Source organism: Falco naumanni, chromosome 2, assembly GCF_017639655.2.
Source record: "Falco naumanni isolate bFalNau1 chromosome 2, bFalNau1.pat, whole genome shotgun sequence".
Taxonomy (NCBI): Eukaryota; Metazoa; Chordata; class Aves; order Falconiformes; family Falconidae; genus Falco; species Falco naumanni.
The window spans coordinates 101,430,163-101,443,420 of NC_054055.1; the positions used below are offsets into that span (position 1 = coordinate 101,430,163).

Here is a 13,258-nt window from a genome sequence, read left to right on the forward strand (position 1 = left end):
CCATCACAAATTGGTGGCCTCTGCAGGGACTGGAGAGTTAAGCACTGATTTAAGACATTTTCCGTTGGGATATCTAACTCCTCTATTCAGAAGCCATGCTGTGAAAATGGACTTTTTCACCCCTCTAAAATTGCTTTGCACTAGTCTTTTACTTAATTGCTCTTTGGAAAGCGATGATCAATAAATACGAGAGAGAAAATTTTGCTGGGGGAGTTACAGCAAGTGCCCCAATTAAAATGTTAGGGCAGAAGATCCTCCCAGTTTTACAGATGTAATCTCGTAGGGGGCTCCTGCTTTGTGTTACCTTCGAGGGTGGCTTCCCATTTCCCCTCTCCCAAAGTGTGATGGTGGCTTTTCACAGGATGAGCTCCAAGGCTTGCACGCACTGCTTGGAGGACTTCGCACTGAAGCTGTTGGGTGCTGACCACACACAGCAAGATCACGCCAGAAACTTATCTTATTATTCAAAACTTGCAGCAGCTCTATATCCCACCCCCAGCTTTCACTTAACCATTGTGGGGGGTGGCTCTGCCACCTGTCCCCCCCAATCCCTTGCTTCTGCAGTGCCAGTGTCTTCAGGGCAGGGTCTCTGTGGAATCAAGCTGCTAAAACAACCCAGCCTCCTCTCAAAGATCTGCCCATCGACATTTTTCAAAGACTTATGGTCTGGTGCGATGTGGGTGGCTCTCACAGGGATGGACAGACCACTTCCCGGCACAAAGGCCACCCGCAGGCACTTTGAAGGCTTTATGGGGAAGGGCTTGAGCTCAGAAAGGCAGAAGCTGCAAGAACTTGGGAACCTGGCAATTGCAAATCTCTGTTCCCCCCTTGAGCCCTGTCCTCAGAAGTGACAGACCCATTTCAGTTGCATTAAAACAGTGTTTTAAAAGTGGAGCCTGGCAACAGGCGCTGACCTCCCCACCATAATTTCCAGTGGTTAATGCGCCGGTGTGGTAGCTGGTGATCTCAGTCAGGCCTACCTGACAGCCTGGCATGTGTGCGGGAGCTTTGCTGCACGAGTGCCCAGGTAATTTCTGGGGTAAATGCCCCGCGCACTGGATATCGGTACGTGTCAGATGCTCCCCGTAATAACACCGAGGTCAACGTGGGGTGAAAAAGATATTGTGGATGGCAGATCGGTCTGTCCATCCATCCATCCCCCTTCTGAACAATGCCTGGGCCCTCCTGGCTGCTTTCAACCAAAGGAGATCTCCAAAATCTGAAGTTTTCACAGATTTCATCAGGATTGGTGACCTCGTAGAGGAAACTCAGATGAGCTCGGTGGGGTGCACAGGAAACACGTGTCCAAGTCCACATATGGCCAAATCAGAAACAAAATGTCTGGGGGAGGTAAGGGATGGGAGGAAAAAAAACCATTTTATTTAACAGCCATCCCTATGCTATAAGCACAGGACAACACTTCTGTTTCCTCCTGTGAAACAGAAAAAGGGAAGCTATTTTAAAATAAAGCCTCTGGTGGCCTTTCTTGTTTTAGATTGAGTCTGTCTTTTCTGGATGTAGGAGGTACAAAGAACTGGGGGATTTTTAGGTAGATTTATATCCACATTTTATCTACATTTATAGGTAGAAGAGCGCTATTCATACAAACAAATGTATTTCTCTATGGTCTGTAACTCAAAAATGCAGTAGTCCTGTTTGTATATGTTAAGCAAAATTTTAAAACAAGTTTAGCACTTCACCCGTAATCAACAAAGCTCTTATTTTTTTCTTTCTCAGGCTTTTCAGTGCCCTGGCATCAGCAGGCAGATAGCAGAGGTGCTCAGGTAAACTTGAAACCCTACTGTAGGACCTGACTCCGTTTGTTTCTAACAGCTAACTGCCTGTACCTCAGTAACAGAAAGCATTGTATGTCAGCCTTCTTTTGATATTAAACACTGAAAAGACTCAAAATTATTTCTCCTTTCCTCCCCCTACATACATCTGCAAGCCATCTTTGTGAGAGACAATTACAGGCAATGCAAGCACGCTCCAGGAAACACATGCCAATGTACACAGCTTCGGAATCAATGCTCAAGCAGCTCCCTTGATGGAAAACCTACTGCAAATAAGACACTTGCTCACTTCTGAAGAGGCACGTTTGTCTCAATGAGAAGCGATGACATGAAGTTGAACCCTCTCCCAGTATTCCCCCCTACTATTCCCACTTGAGACTGCCTCTGATGCAGACTACTCACATAATACAGGACACAGGGAGCTTTCTGAAAGACCGTAGGAGTCACACCTATTCATGAATTTGCCACACAGTTATATTTCTGCACGTGAGTGATTTGTAGCTCTCAGTCCACAGAGCTGCGATAACTTTTTAATAGGAAAAACAGGCCCCGGTGGTGCACCCAGCAGTTTTGTTATGTGCCAGGGAAGCTATGTGGAGGCTGGGAAAAAAAAAGAGAAAATTGACCATTTGTGACCACTGAGTATTAAAAAAGCAGGGGAGAGGCAGGCAAAATCCAACCTACTGCACACAGCAATAGCATCCCAGAAATTTCTGCTTACTTCTTGATTAGCAAGGCCCTTATGAGCTTGGGGTGCTTGGTACAGTGAAGCTTAATTACAAATAAGCAAACGAAAGGGCAGCTTCCTCTTGCGCTGGAGGTTTTCCTCACACCAGTGGAAGGGGTGTACCTGTGCCACCCTAAAACTCCCTTTACCACAAGCAGCAGCCCTAGACCCAGCACCACACCACCAGTTTACCCACCAGCCTCACGCTCTGCCGTTGACACACAGCCTGCCCAGCAGGCGTACAGCAAAGCTGTACTGACCACTGAGTCGTTCTTCCCCCCTCTCTACCCCTCTCCCACATACGACCCACAGCCACATTGCTGGCCTGGGCAGGTTTGTCCTGGGCTGTCTCCGGGGAGTTGCTGACAAACCGTCTTACTGATGCACTGGAGACTTTTAAAAGTCTCCTGCAAACCTGACCCAGCCTTTTTGCAGCTATTCACTAAGGGATTTTGTTGCAAAGATCGAGTGATGTCAAGTGCAAAAGTACAAGAGTACCTGTTAGTTTTAGAATTTGTTAACCTCGGGAATGTTAATATTTATCAGCCCATTTACAGGAAAAGTACAAAGATCAACACCTTTAGCAACAGATGCTGATTTGGGTTCTTTGTCTTGCTGAATAAAATCGACACCTATTTTTTCCAGGCAGAAAAGCCAGAACAAAATCACTTCCATCACTACAGATCCTGAATTGCTGTCCACTGATCAGTCGGTTTGCAAAATCCTCTTTTAAGTACTTCATAACTGCTCCACTGTCTCCATTGGGTTCTGCACATAAACAGCACCTCAGAAAGGCCCCATAAAGTTATGGTGCCTCCACCTTGCATCCAAAGCTCAGCAGTGCCCTTTTCCCCAGTGCACAACCTGAAGTGTAAGGTGAATTTTCAGATCTACCAAACAGCTTCATCACGGGCTCGGTGCCAAGCCTATTGCAATCACCAGAAAAAGACCTCAGCTGACTCTGGGGAGGTCTTCAGATCAGTTGTTCTGATTTGTAAATTTGTGCAGAAAACAGATTTGTGCAAAGGTAGGAGGAGCAAGAAACTGTACTTACAAGAATATTGGGATCAACAACAATAGAAATACTCCAAGCTTAGCAAAGGTTGGACTGGTCCCTACAACTTGAAGATATTTGCTCCAGAGGTGCAGAAAGCTGATCAGCAAATGTTTTTGTTTATATCAGGGTGACTCCTTATGGGTGTTTAAAAGCTGGTTCTCAATTGAACCAGTTGACCCTATTCCCTCCCTTGTATCTGGATGCATGTATGTGTTGCTGAGGAGCAATTAATTCTCATCATTTTGGACCTCTCTTTTAAGGTGGGAAGACCTGCAGATACCTATCAGCTTCCACGGTGACAAACAGAGCTTGGATAATGACGAGAGACTAGATGTGCAACTTGCAGAGGGCTAAGATTAAGCAAGGGAAATCCCACCTTGTGCCTTTCAGTTCACTCAGGGTTTATAGGCAAGTCAGCAAGCAGATTTAAAGGGATAGTCTTTGATGGGTGAAAGTAAAGGTGCTGGTAATCCTCTTGTACCTCACCATTTTGCTGGTTGTTTTTGTGCTTAGATTATCCTTGCTACATAGTGTCCTGGCAAACAAAGTCAGCAGTCCATAGCAATCTTGTTCAAAAAGTACATATATTTAATAACGATAACAAATACAATTCTTTCCCCTGGAATTTCCACTACTGTTATTTCAGTAAGTCCCTTCTATGGTCACTGCAGTTTGACTGTACATAGCTACTGTCTAAGCTGGATACATGGTTATGTTTTAGCAGTGTAGTACTCATATATTCTCTATAAATATAATAAAAGATTTAACATTTCTGTTTTCATTCTGATTCTTACACATATTTACTGGGTTTTCACAAAAAATACATGTCTCTTTCCTGCCTCCCCCAACCTTTTATTGGGTTCCAAATAAACCTGAGTTTGTAATTCAAGTCAGTATCTGCCATCTGTTCAGGTAGGGAAGTCCGACGCATGCAAAAGACAGGAGGATTTCAGTGGTCCCCACTCGCTAGCTTTCAGCACAAACAGGTTCTTAGCGTGAAGAAAAAGAAAATGCTTTGATGTTTTTAAAGGAAAGGAAGAGCTAAAATAGATCCCTGGGATGCACAGGTGCTCTGCACAAACAGAAGATGATATTTTTTCAGTCTGAAAATGAGTGAAATTATTTCAGGGCAGTCTTTCTTACCATATTGGGATTTTCCTGTATATTATTTTACAAGTAGCTTAACTACCCCAGAGTGGGTGTCCTCACTACACCGAAGAGTACAAGATGCATATGGACTCCCTTGTACCTAGCTGATGGGTGGCTTCAGTGCCAAGGTGAGGGTCCCATCTGCAGGGATGTGAAGGCCGCATTCATGCTTTGCTGGTTTTGTCAGCAAGCATTCAAAATACTGAACAGCCCAGTTATCTATTATGTCAGTATCTGGATTAATGTCCAGTTTTTCCTCTTGTCAGTTTTGGTGTAAGGCCTGTGCTATGCTGAGAATCGGGAACATTCACTCAGATATGGGCTCTGCTGGGGACCTTCCCCCCTGCCTCTGCTGGCCCTCCTCCCCCAGTCCCTGTGTATCCTTCTCATGAAACTGGAAGGAAAGCTTCTCAAGCAGGGGTAACTCAGCATTTGCACAGACACCAGACCAATGGGACCACAAAACTGTGTGCAAAAACACTGATGAAAATAGGGCTTGGATTCCTACTGATGGTCTTGAGACAAAATCCCCATCTTCCAACAATTCCAAGAAGAAGACAATGCTTCTGCTGCCTGGGTTTTGAAATGACATTAAGTGGGTGGGCATCAGTGGGGCATACACGTGTCAGGGCTGCCCGCTTGGGAACTAGACTGGAACAAGCTTTGATGAGACATCCTGTACACACAAACACATAAGCAAGCATGGTACAGACAAAAGAAAAGAGTAGTCTTTGGCTAAACCTTCTAATTTATAGAAAATGATTTGAAGACAAAACCAGAACCAAAAAAATGCTGCCAACCTCTCAGATGTATTATTTACTTAGAAAAACAAGACTGGTATGCAGAACATGGTGCCTGTTAAGAAAGTTAAATCTTCACCGCTCATAACAATACCAAATTTTTGGTAACCACTGCGTTACCAATCTTGCAGTATAAAACAGCATTGGTACAGGTTCATGTGTTCTTTATTAGTCTTTTTAGTTCACTGCAGTCTCTCAGAAAAGCCTTCAGGTGTGTCCAATGCTGCCTTGCTGTAACGAGCTAACACAGTCCTTCATGTAGTTGTGCCATGGAACTAGTACGGATGCAAAAATTGGAGGTGACTGGATTGTTTAAACACAGCGTCTTGCGATCTGGATTTCTGTTTGAAGCATCCACTTGAAAGGAACAGGCCTCCAGTGCAGTGAATTTCCACATGATGAAACTTGATTTTAAATAATCGTGTTTCTTCTGAGTGAGATCATTATATCATCATTTAGGAAAAAAATGATTCCATTATTAGCTACTTTATGTAATTAACAGTAAAATCTGCTTTGACTTCTAGTACTCCCACTTTTTCTGAATGTTTAGATCAATCATATCTTTTATTCAAGCTTCTACCAATTTCATTTTCTTGGCAGTGCTTTTTAGCCAGCTGACTTTGGACATAGTACCTTGAGTTTTTCCACTTGTCTAGCCACATAAACAATGCCTGTAGCAGTACCACGTACTGTGTGGCACAGACAGATGGAGCAGGGACAGTCTTACCACAGGTCCTGGATGGGACCGGCATTCATGGCACCACAGAGGTTGCCTTGATGAATCAAACTGTTAACGCTCACTGGTCTTCCAACCAACCTTACTGCGATACTAGATGAGAGCAGTGAAAATACATATTCACACAGCTCTTCCAAGACATGTTTTACTGTACAGTCAGATGCTAATACTTCTTAACAGCACAAGCAGAGCCCTTTTCTTTCAACTTTAATATGTAGGACAATGCCTTCCTTACAAGCAGACCTCTGATTTTCTACGCTGGACCACTGTGGTGTGTTGCGTAGTGACAGTAACACGACTGTGGCTTTCCCTTCTTGTTAAAAGTAGAAAAGGTTAGGTCCCAGAGAACAGCAGCACAAATCCCAGGTTGTCAGACTAACACTGGCCGCTGACAGCATCTGCTGCATTGAAGGAAATCTGCGTGGGGCTCATCTGCTGCAGCTGAGGCATCCTCGCTTCCAGAGGCTTGTCACTCGCTGACTGCATCGTCTGGTTCCTCTTCCGCAGCATCTGTCCGATCCCCATCATGGGGAATCTGCCTCTGCTTTTAACACAGTTAGGGCTGCCCAAGGGGTTGTTGGAAACCAGCTGAGTAGGGGACACTGCTTCTTCCTTTGCTGGATACGCTTTTTCTTCATACGTGAAAGAAACTTGGGTGGGGTGGATGGGGGACGTACTTCCTGGTTGAAAAAGTGGGGACAGTGTCCTTTCACTTGAACTTTTGTAAGGGAAATTCATGGGCGAGCCTAAAATCCTGTACTGATGAGAGGGAGAAACCTGGTCTATTTGGTCCTCTCTGTCAACTGACTCGAAGGAGTGCACAATATTCAGGATGAGAGGAGAGTCCTTTGCCCGGCCCCCAATCCGGGCTGGCTCCTGCTGTGGAGACTCCTGCCTCTTGAGGAGCCGAGGGGTTCTGGGGGGCGGCTGCTGGACTTCGAGGTACTCCAGGGAGCTGGAAGTGACACAGCCCGTCTTGTTTGCCAGGGGTTCGTGGAAAGGGCTTACCCCACCACTGGAGTCTGCAAAGCAATCAGAAAAGGAACCAGAAGAGCAGATTGCGTTTAATAGCACTGCCTGCTCTGCCTTAGGCTAACAGCGTCCAACGTCACCTTTAACAAATTTTAGAACAGCATGACAAATGCACTAGGTCAAACAAATGGTCTGAGGGATATACTCAGAACGTAATTCCCTGACTTTCTCTCATTTGATACTTACATTGTTTCATGGGTAATTTATCTGCCACTTTCCTCAAAGGCAGGAAGAGTGCTTAAACCGAGTAAGACAAGGACTTGAAAAGGAAAACCCACAGATGTCTTCAGCTGTTTGTATTTATTATACCCTCTAAGGCCATGTCTGAGAAATCTCACATTTCCCCTTTCTTAGCACAACTTTGCATGGTCTTTATTGCATCTGCATACTGTATTCACTGACATACCTAGAAGACACAGGGGACAACACTGAGTTAATCCCTAATGTCTTTCCTTGCATTTTGGAACAAGATCTGTTCTTGGTGTAAATACAGAGTAGCTGCACCGGCCAGATTCAGGCTGTTATAGTTGGAACAGATTTGCTGCATCGATTTCAGTGAGAACCTTCCTCCAGCAAGGACTGAATATAACTGGAACAATCTTTGCAGGATTTGGGCCAGGAAAACAAAACAGCTCGTGGGGAAGATCTGCTTGGTTTCTACAGGATACTGGCACACGCTTATGCCAAGCTAGCTGCAAGAAAACACGTTTTGCTACCTTTACGGAAAGCTGTCCAAGGAGCCTGCTTTGCTGGGTTCCCCCTAATTGAAAGAATAGTGGACTGGCAGTTAATCACAGTCCACGAGTTCCTGCAGTCTCAAACAATCTAAAAGGGATGTAAAATAATTCAGGTCTGCCAGCTCTCCGGTCACAGCAACAAATCTCACATTTATTTCTTTTGAAAGGGATGGTCTCGGCAGGGTTTGAGACCTGAATGGATGTATGGGATGAAATCACTCATTGAGACTTGCCTGGGAAAAGCAGAACAGGTTTAATCTGATTAGTTTCTCTAAAACTGGTCAAAATTATTTGACCACTTCATTTAAGAAGTGTCAAAACAAGGTTCCCATAACCAGAGAAATGTTTTAGCTGAGATCTGAATTATTTTCAGGTTTCAGTTCAAAAAAGCAGGGAGAAATCTAAAGAGGGAGGAAAAAAACCAAACAAGGTTTACTTGCCCCTGTACCTTCCTCCCAAAAGGAACGACAAATCTGAACAATACAAATATTAAAAAATGCTTTTTACATTTTTCTTAAAAAGTATGTCCCGTTTCTGACCAGCTCACTGGACTACTGTTACCTTGCAGCAGAGGTGCCTAGACTACTAGATGAACACCATTTTGCCATTTTTTCCAGTAGAAAGCATCAAATGATAAATTATCAAGTTACGAGAAAGAGCATGAAACCACCATAAGCCACCACACTGAATAACCCCCTGACACCACAGTAAGCATTTTACATTGCTGTATTTCCCCCTGCTGCTCTGTAGTGACCTCCCCTCATTTAGTTCCTTCATTTAAGAGCTGGCTACATCACCTTCCTGCTCCTCAGCGTCTCCCATCCAGCTGTGCACTACCAACACCCCATTTTCCCCGCTGACTCCCCTTTTCCTCCACTCCTTTCCTCTGCCTCCTCTCGCAAGCAGCTCTCACCCATCCCTCCCAGGCTGCCTTCTACCCTGTGTGATTAATGCTCTGCTCTCCTCTGGCTGTCTCACCTTTTCCTTTCCCTGTTACTGCTTTTCCCCCTCCTTGTGCTGTCTGAAATGTGCTGGGGTTGGCAGTCCCACCTGCATTTCCTCTCGGCTGTGTTTTTCCCCTTCCTCCACCACCAACTGCTGTCACTGCTTCTCCAAGGGATGCCGCTGTTACCAGCACTCTCCTCAGGGTCTGGGATTTCTCTCCATGCTGCCCCTTAGTCCCCTCTTAGGAACACGAATTTGCTGGTAGGAAGAAGCTTGTCTACCAGCTTTGGTTTGTCAGTGATCTGGGGTGGGTGTTGATGCTTTCAAAGCACCAGTGTGAACTGCAGATGATTTTGTATAAGTATGTATAAATAGGGAAAGAAAGCTTTTTTTAAAACACTGTGGGAATTCTGCTGAATAAAAAGAGAAGTAAAAGTGAGGATTCATGACTGCTGAAGATCGTCATGGTTTCCTCAGGACGTTTTGTTCAATGTTTGACTACATAATCCAGTCCTCTTTCACATACCACCTCCAGAGCAGACAGCAAATGCAAGCCCACGACTATTTACTAACAAACACATGACACACAAGATGCTCTCATTAATACTGCGCATACCCATGCATGCACATGCGCACAGGGACACACCACTGGTATTTCTCTCACTGACCTTTCTCCGGACCTCCAGCCTTGGTGACTTTCCGGTCCTTCAGCAAAGCCTTGGTGTTCTGTATCTGTGAGATAAGACAGGAAGAAGGCTGTCTATATGAAACTGGACTTTTCTCAGTTTTCTTTGGGAGCTGACGGTGAAGAATCTCCCCTTTCTTTTCTTGTTCTTTGAGTTTTTTGTCCTTTAAGTTGTAAAACAAACAAGAACAATCTGGTTTACTTAAGGGAAGTTTAAATCACCCCCAGACTTATAAGCACATCATTTACCAAAGCTGAATTAAAAACTATACATTTACGAGGACCTTATTCCTGGCTACTCAAAATAACTAAGTCTTCCATGTCCCATTTTCCTCTGATCTGTTTGACATGATTTCATGGCTCCCATCTGCTCTGACATTCATGCAGTGTGAAAGCTGGTTTTGGAAAATTAAAGGAAAAGGAAAGCTTTCTCTTCAGAGGCCATTTGTCCTAGGACACCTCATTGGAGCAAGCAGATACAGGTTTGTGCTCTGCCATACCTGAAATTTGCCTCCCTATTTAAGCACTGAAAAAGGTCTTTGATTTCTCTTTATCGTACTTCCTCTGACATTTGAAAAGGTAAGCTGCAAAGCTTTCAAGAAATTTAAACTCTTTGAGTAATTTATCTTCTGGCCAAACAAGATCCAAAGGAATGCAGCCCTTGCTTTTACAGCATCTCTGCAACTGCACAAGAACTGGAGGGGAAGAAAATTACTGACCCAACCCTTCACTGAACCCTAACTCCTTTTCATGATGGGGAAGGCAGCTGAAGGTGGCATTACAAGTTTATACATCCTAAAAGATAGGTTTGATCTCCAGTGATGACAGAGGTAAAACAGAACCTGGGAGTGGGACGCTGAAGAGGAATCCAATTTTCAAAGCACTGTTTTACAGTGAAAATTCACTGTATCTTCTTTCAACACGAATCACTAGATTCTGCAAGCTATGTAACACTCTCTACCTGCCACTGATTTCAGGGGGAGCCAAAAGTCTTATCTCATGTAAAAAAATCAGGCATCGTATTTCTGGCTCTGTTTTGCTACTCCTCAAAGTCTTGAAGGATCTCCTCCTATCTTTGTGGAACAACGCTGTGTGGTCTGGTTTGAGATGCCAATCTCAAAGAAGTGGGGCTCTTGTTTTAGTTGCTTTGAGGCTGTTTCTATGGTTGTAATTCTCATTTAAGCAACATGGTTTGCTGTGTCTTATTAAAAAGTCACTGTAACTACAAGGTTTTTTTAAAGATGCAGGAAAGTTCCTACTCCCATTTATATGCCTGTATTTTGTCTGATAATTATGCATTGCCAATGCACACTCTTGATGATTTCTTTTTGAAAATTCCTTAACATGAAGTCTATGAGAACTTTCAAATGCAAAGTAAAGTGCCTACGTATGAGAGAGGGAAAGAAAGACACAGAAGACTACTTGGGTTCTCTTGGGCTGCTAAACAGCTCTAGAAATATGTTAGGACACCTAAGAGGAAAATAACTGGACTGCACTTGTTACAATCGTTCCCAGTTCCGACAGAGTCCAGCTCCCTGCATAGATGGTGTCTGGGCACCACTGGGCTTATTAACCTTTGAATTTTCAGACATTATGGAGTCAGAAGGAAAACCTCAGTGAATCATGAACTAGAGTATTTAGTTTTATTACAGAAGTGGTTAGGTGGCTGGGGCGAGCAAGAACCAGAGGCCTTCTGTGAGCTTCTCACTGCCTTCACCTCAGTCTCCCTTTGTGCATGCATTTTTTTCCCCCAGCCTTCTCTACACCTGTTCCTTTTTTCTTCCAATTTCTTTCCCTTTAGCTAGGTAAAGCTGGCTAACCCTTCCACAGAAACAAATCATCACGTTATGGAGCCACCGCCACTTTGCTTGCATGATACCTCTTCATCCACCTGATGTCTTTCTCCTTGCCTTTAGGGGCTGCAAACACATCCAGCACTGAGCATTTATTCCTCTCTGCCCATGCTGTGCTTGGAACAACACAGCATCTGATCGGGCCCAGGCACTGTCTTGGCAAGCACAGTCACTACTGATGATGATGAACTAATAACAACAACAATGATAATAATAATAATGATAATATTGCTGTGTGAATAACACCCTGTGACAACAGTCAAGTGGGAGCTGTACAGTTAATTTTGAGCCCACCACACTATTTTTTCTCTCCAGGCTCTGAAACTCTGCTGCCAAGTTCAGCAGAGACTGGGCCCTACTGAGTATCTTTTTTAAAGGTACTTGTGAGGACGAGACCAAGTGGTGACTATATAAAGCCTAAAGGAGCCAATCAGATCGTTAGTGGCTTTCTGCTATTTTGGATAGGTGAGGAAAGAATTTGCATGTCAGTTGCTGCAGCATCTGTCAGAATGCAGGACGTTTCAACGCTGCAAAATTTTTAGCCTAATGGTGCAAGAGCCAAGCCACAGCTCCTCACCTGCCAAGTGCTCCTGACTTTACCTTCGCACTGCTGTTTTCTAAGACACAGTAACACAGTCATACTATGCAATTAAAGCACCCATGAAAAGAAAATTAACATATCCGGTGTTAGCAATTAATCAGTTTACCATGGATGAATGTTGCAAATAGCCTTATATGTATTTTAAAAATTACTAACATTGTTTCTCTTAGATGATGGTTGTGAGAGGGGAAACGACCAAAATCCTAAACTCCCAATGTGCCACGTATTATTACATTTTAAAAGGAAAGGAAGATTTTCTTCAGGGGAGTTACAAAAGTTCGCTCTTCACTGTACCGTGCACAGCCACATAATGGTATGCTGTCACACAATGCAGAGTTGTACCGGTATGTTATACTTTCATATATACTTGGCATTACATCATCCTCTGCTATTTCCTGTCCTGACCTCGACCCTAAAACCTACTTTCAGTCCCAGCAACAGATTTGCAAGGAAGACGAAGGGTATATGCCTTGGCCATGCTTGAAATGGAGATAGGACAATGACAAGTTCTTTAAAATCGCAATTTCCTTGAGTCTGAGCCCACTAGCTACTCTGCAGTAGGCAGGTATCCCCAGCACTGGTCCCCTGGATTCGCTGGAGGGACAGCCACCCATCACCTGAGGCCTCTCCAACAATAAGAGAGATGGAAAGAGAGTGCGAGACAGGCTGCTGCCTCTGTCCCTCCTCCCTGCACTGCCCATCCAACCCGAGCACTAGAATAAAATCAGCCTACAAACCAGCTTGGTTACTTAGCACAGACAGCAGCTCCCAGCACCCTCAGCCTTGGCACACTGATCCCACCATCCCAGGTTAGGAAACTTAATGGAGAAGAGGGGCTGGGCCTGACCACTGCCCATGTGCCGCTGCCTGAGGCAAAATCCTTATTTCACATCGCTGGAGTGAGGTGGAAGAAATTCAGCTGGCTGCTGAAGCTGAAGCTGACCAGCTCTTTCTCCCTGCTATTCCCATGGCAACGCACAGCTACACTCTCTGTGCAGTGTCTGCCTAGGGACCAGTGATTCCCAGTTCCCCTCTGGAAATGGGGGATGATAAAGGGACTTTAACTCCAGCTCATGAACCTGCCTGAACTTCCAAAATCCCTACCCCTGAGTCCTGGTGGCACCCACTGAGCCCGGTGGCATG

General features: G+C 44.6%; 1 protein-coding gene across 2 annotated transcripts in view; it reads right to left on the reverse strand.

The window, feature by feature from the left end:
- Positions 1-4,142: 4,142 nt before the first annotated feature.
- Positions 4,143-13,258, reverse strand: part of HUNK (hormonally up-regulated Neu-associated kinase) — a 59,180-nt gene continuing 50,064 nt past the window's right edge. Inside the window, exons 9-10 of one of the 2 annotated variants that reach the window (XM_040582809.1) lie at positions 9,645-9,825; positions 4,143-7,284 (exon numbers count right to left, since the gene is read on the reverse strand). In XM_040582809.1, the coding sequence (XP_040438743.1) occupies positions 6,638-7,284; positions 9,645-9,825 (828 nt within the window). In that variant the 3' untranslated portion in view covers positions 4,143-6,637. The remainder of the gene's footprint in view (positions 7,285-9,644; positions 9,826-13,258) is intronic. The other variant, XM_040582810.1, reaches the window with a different exon arrangement.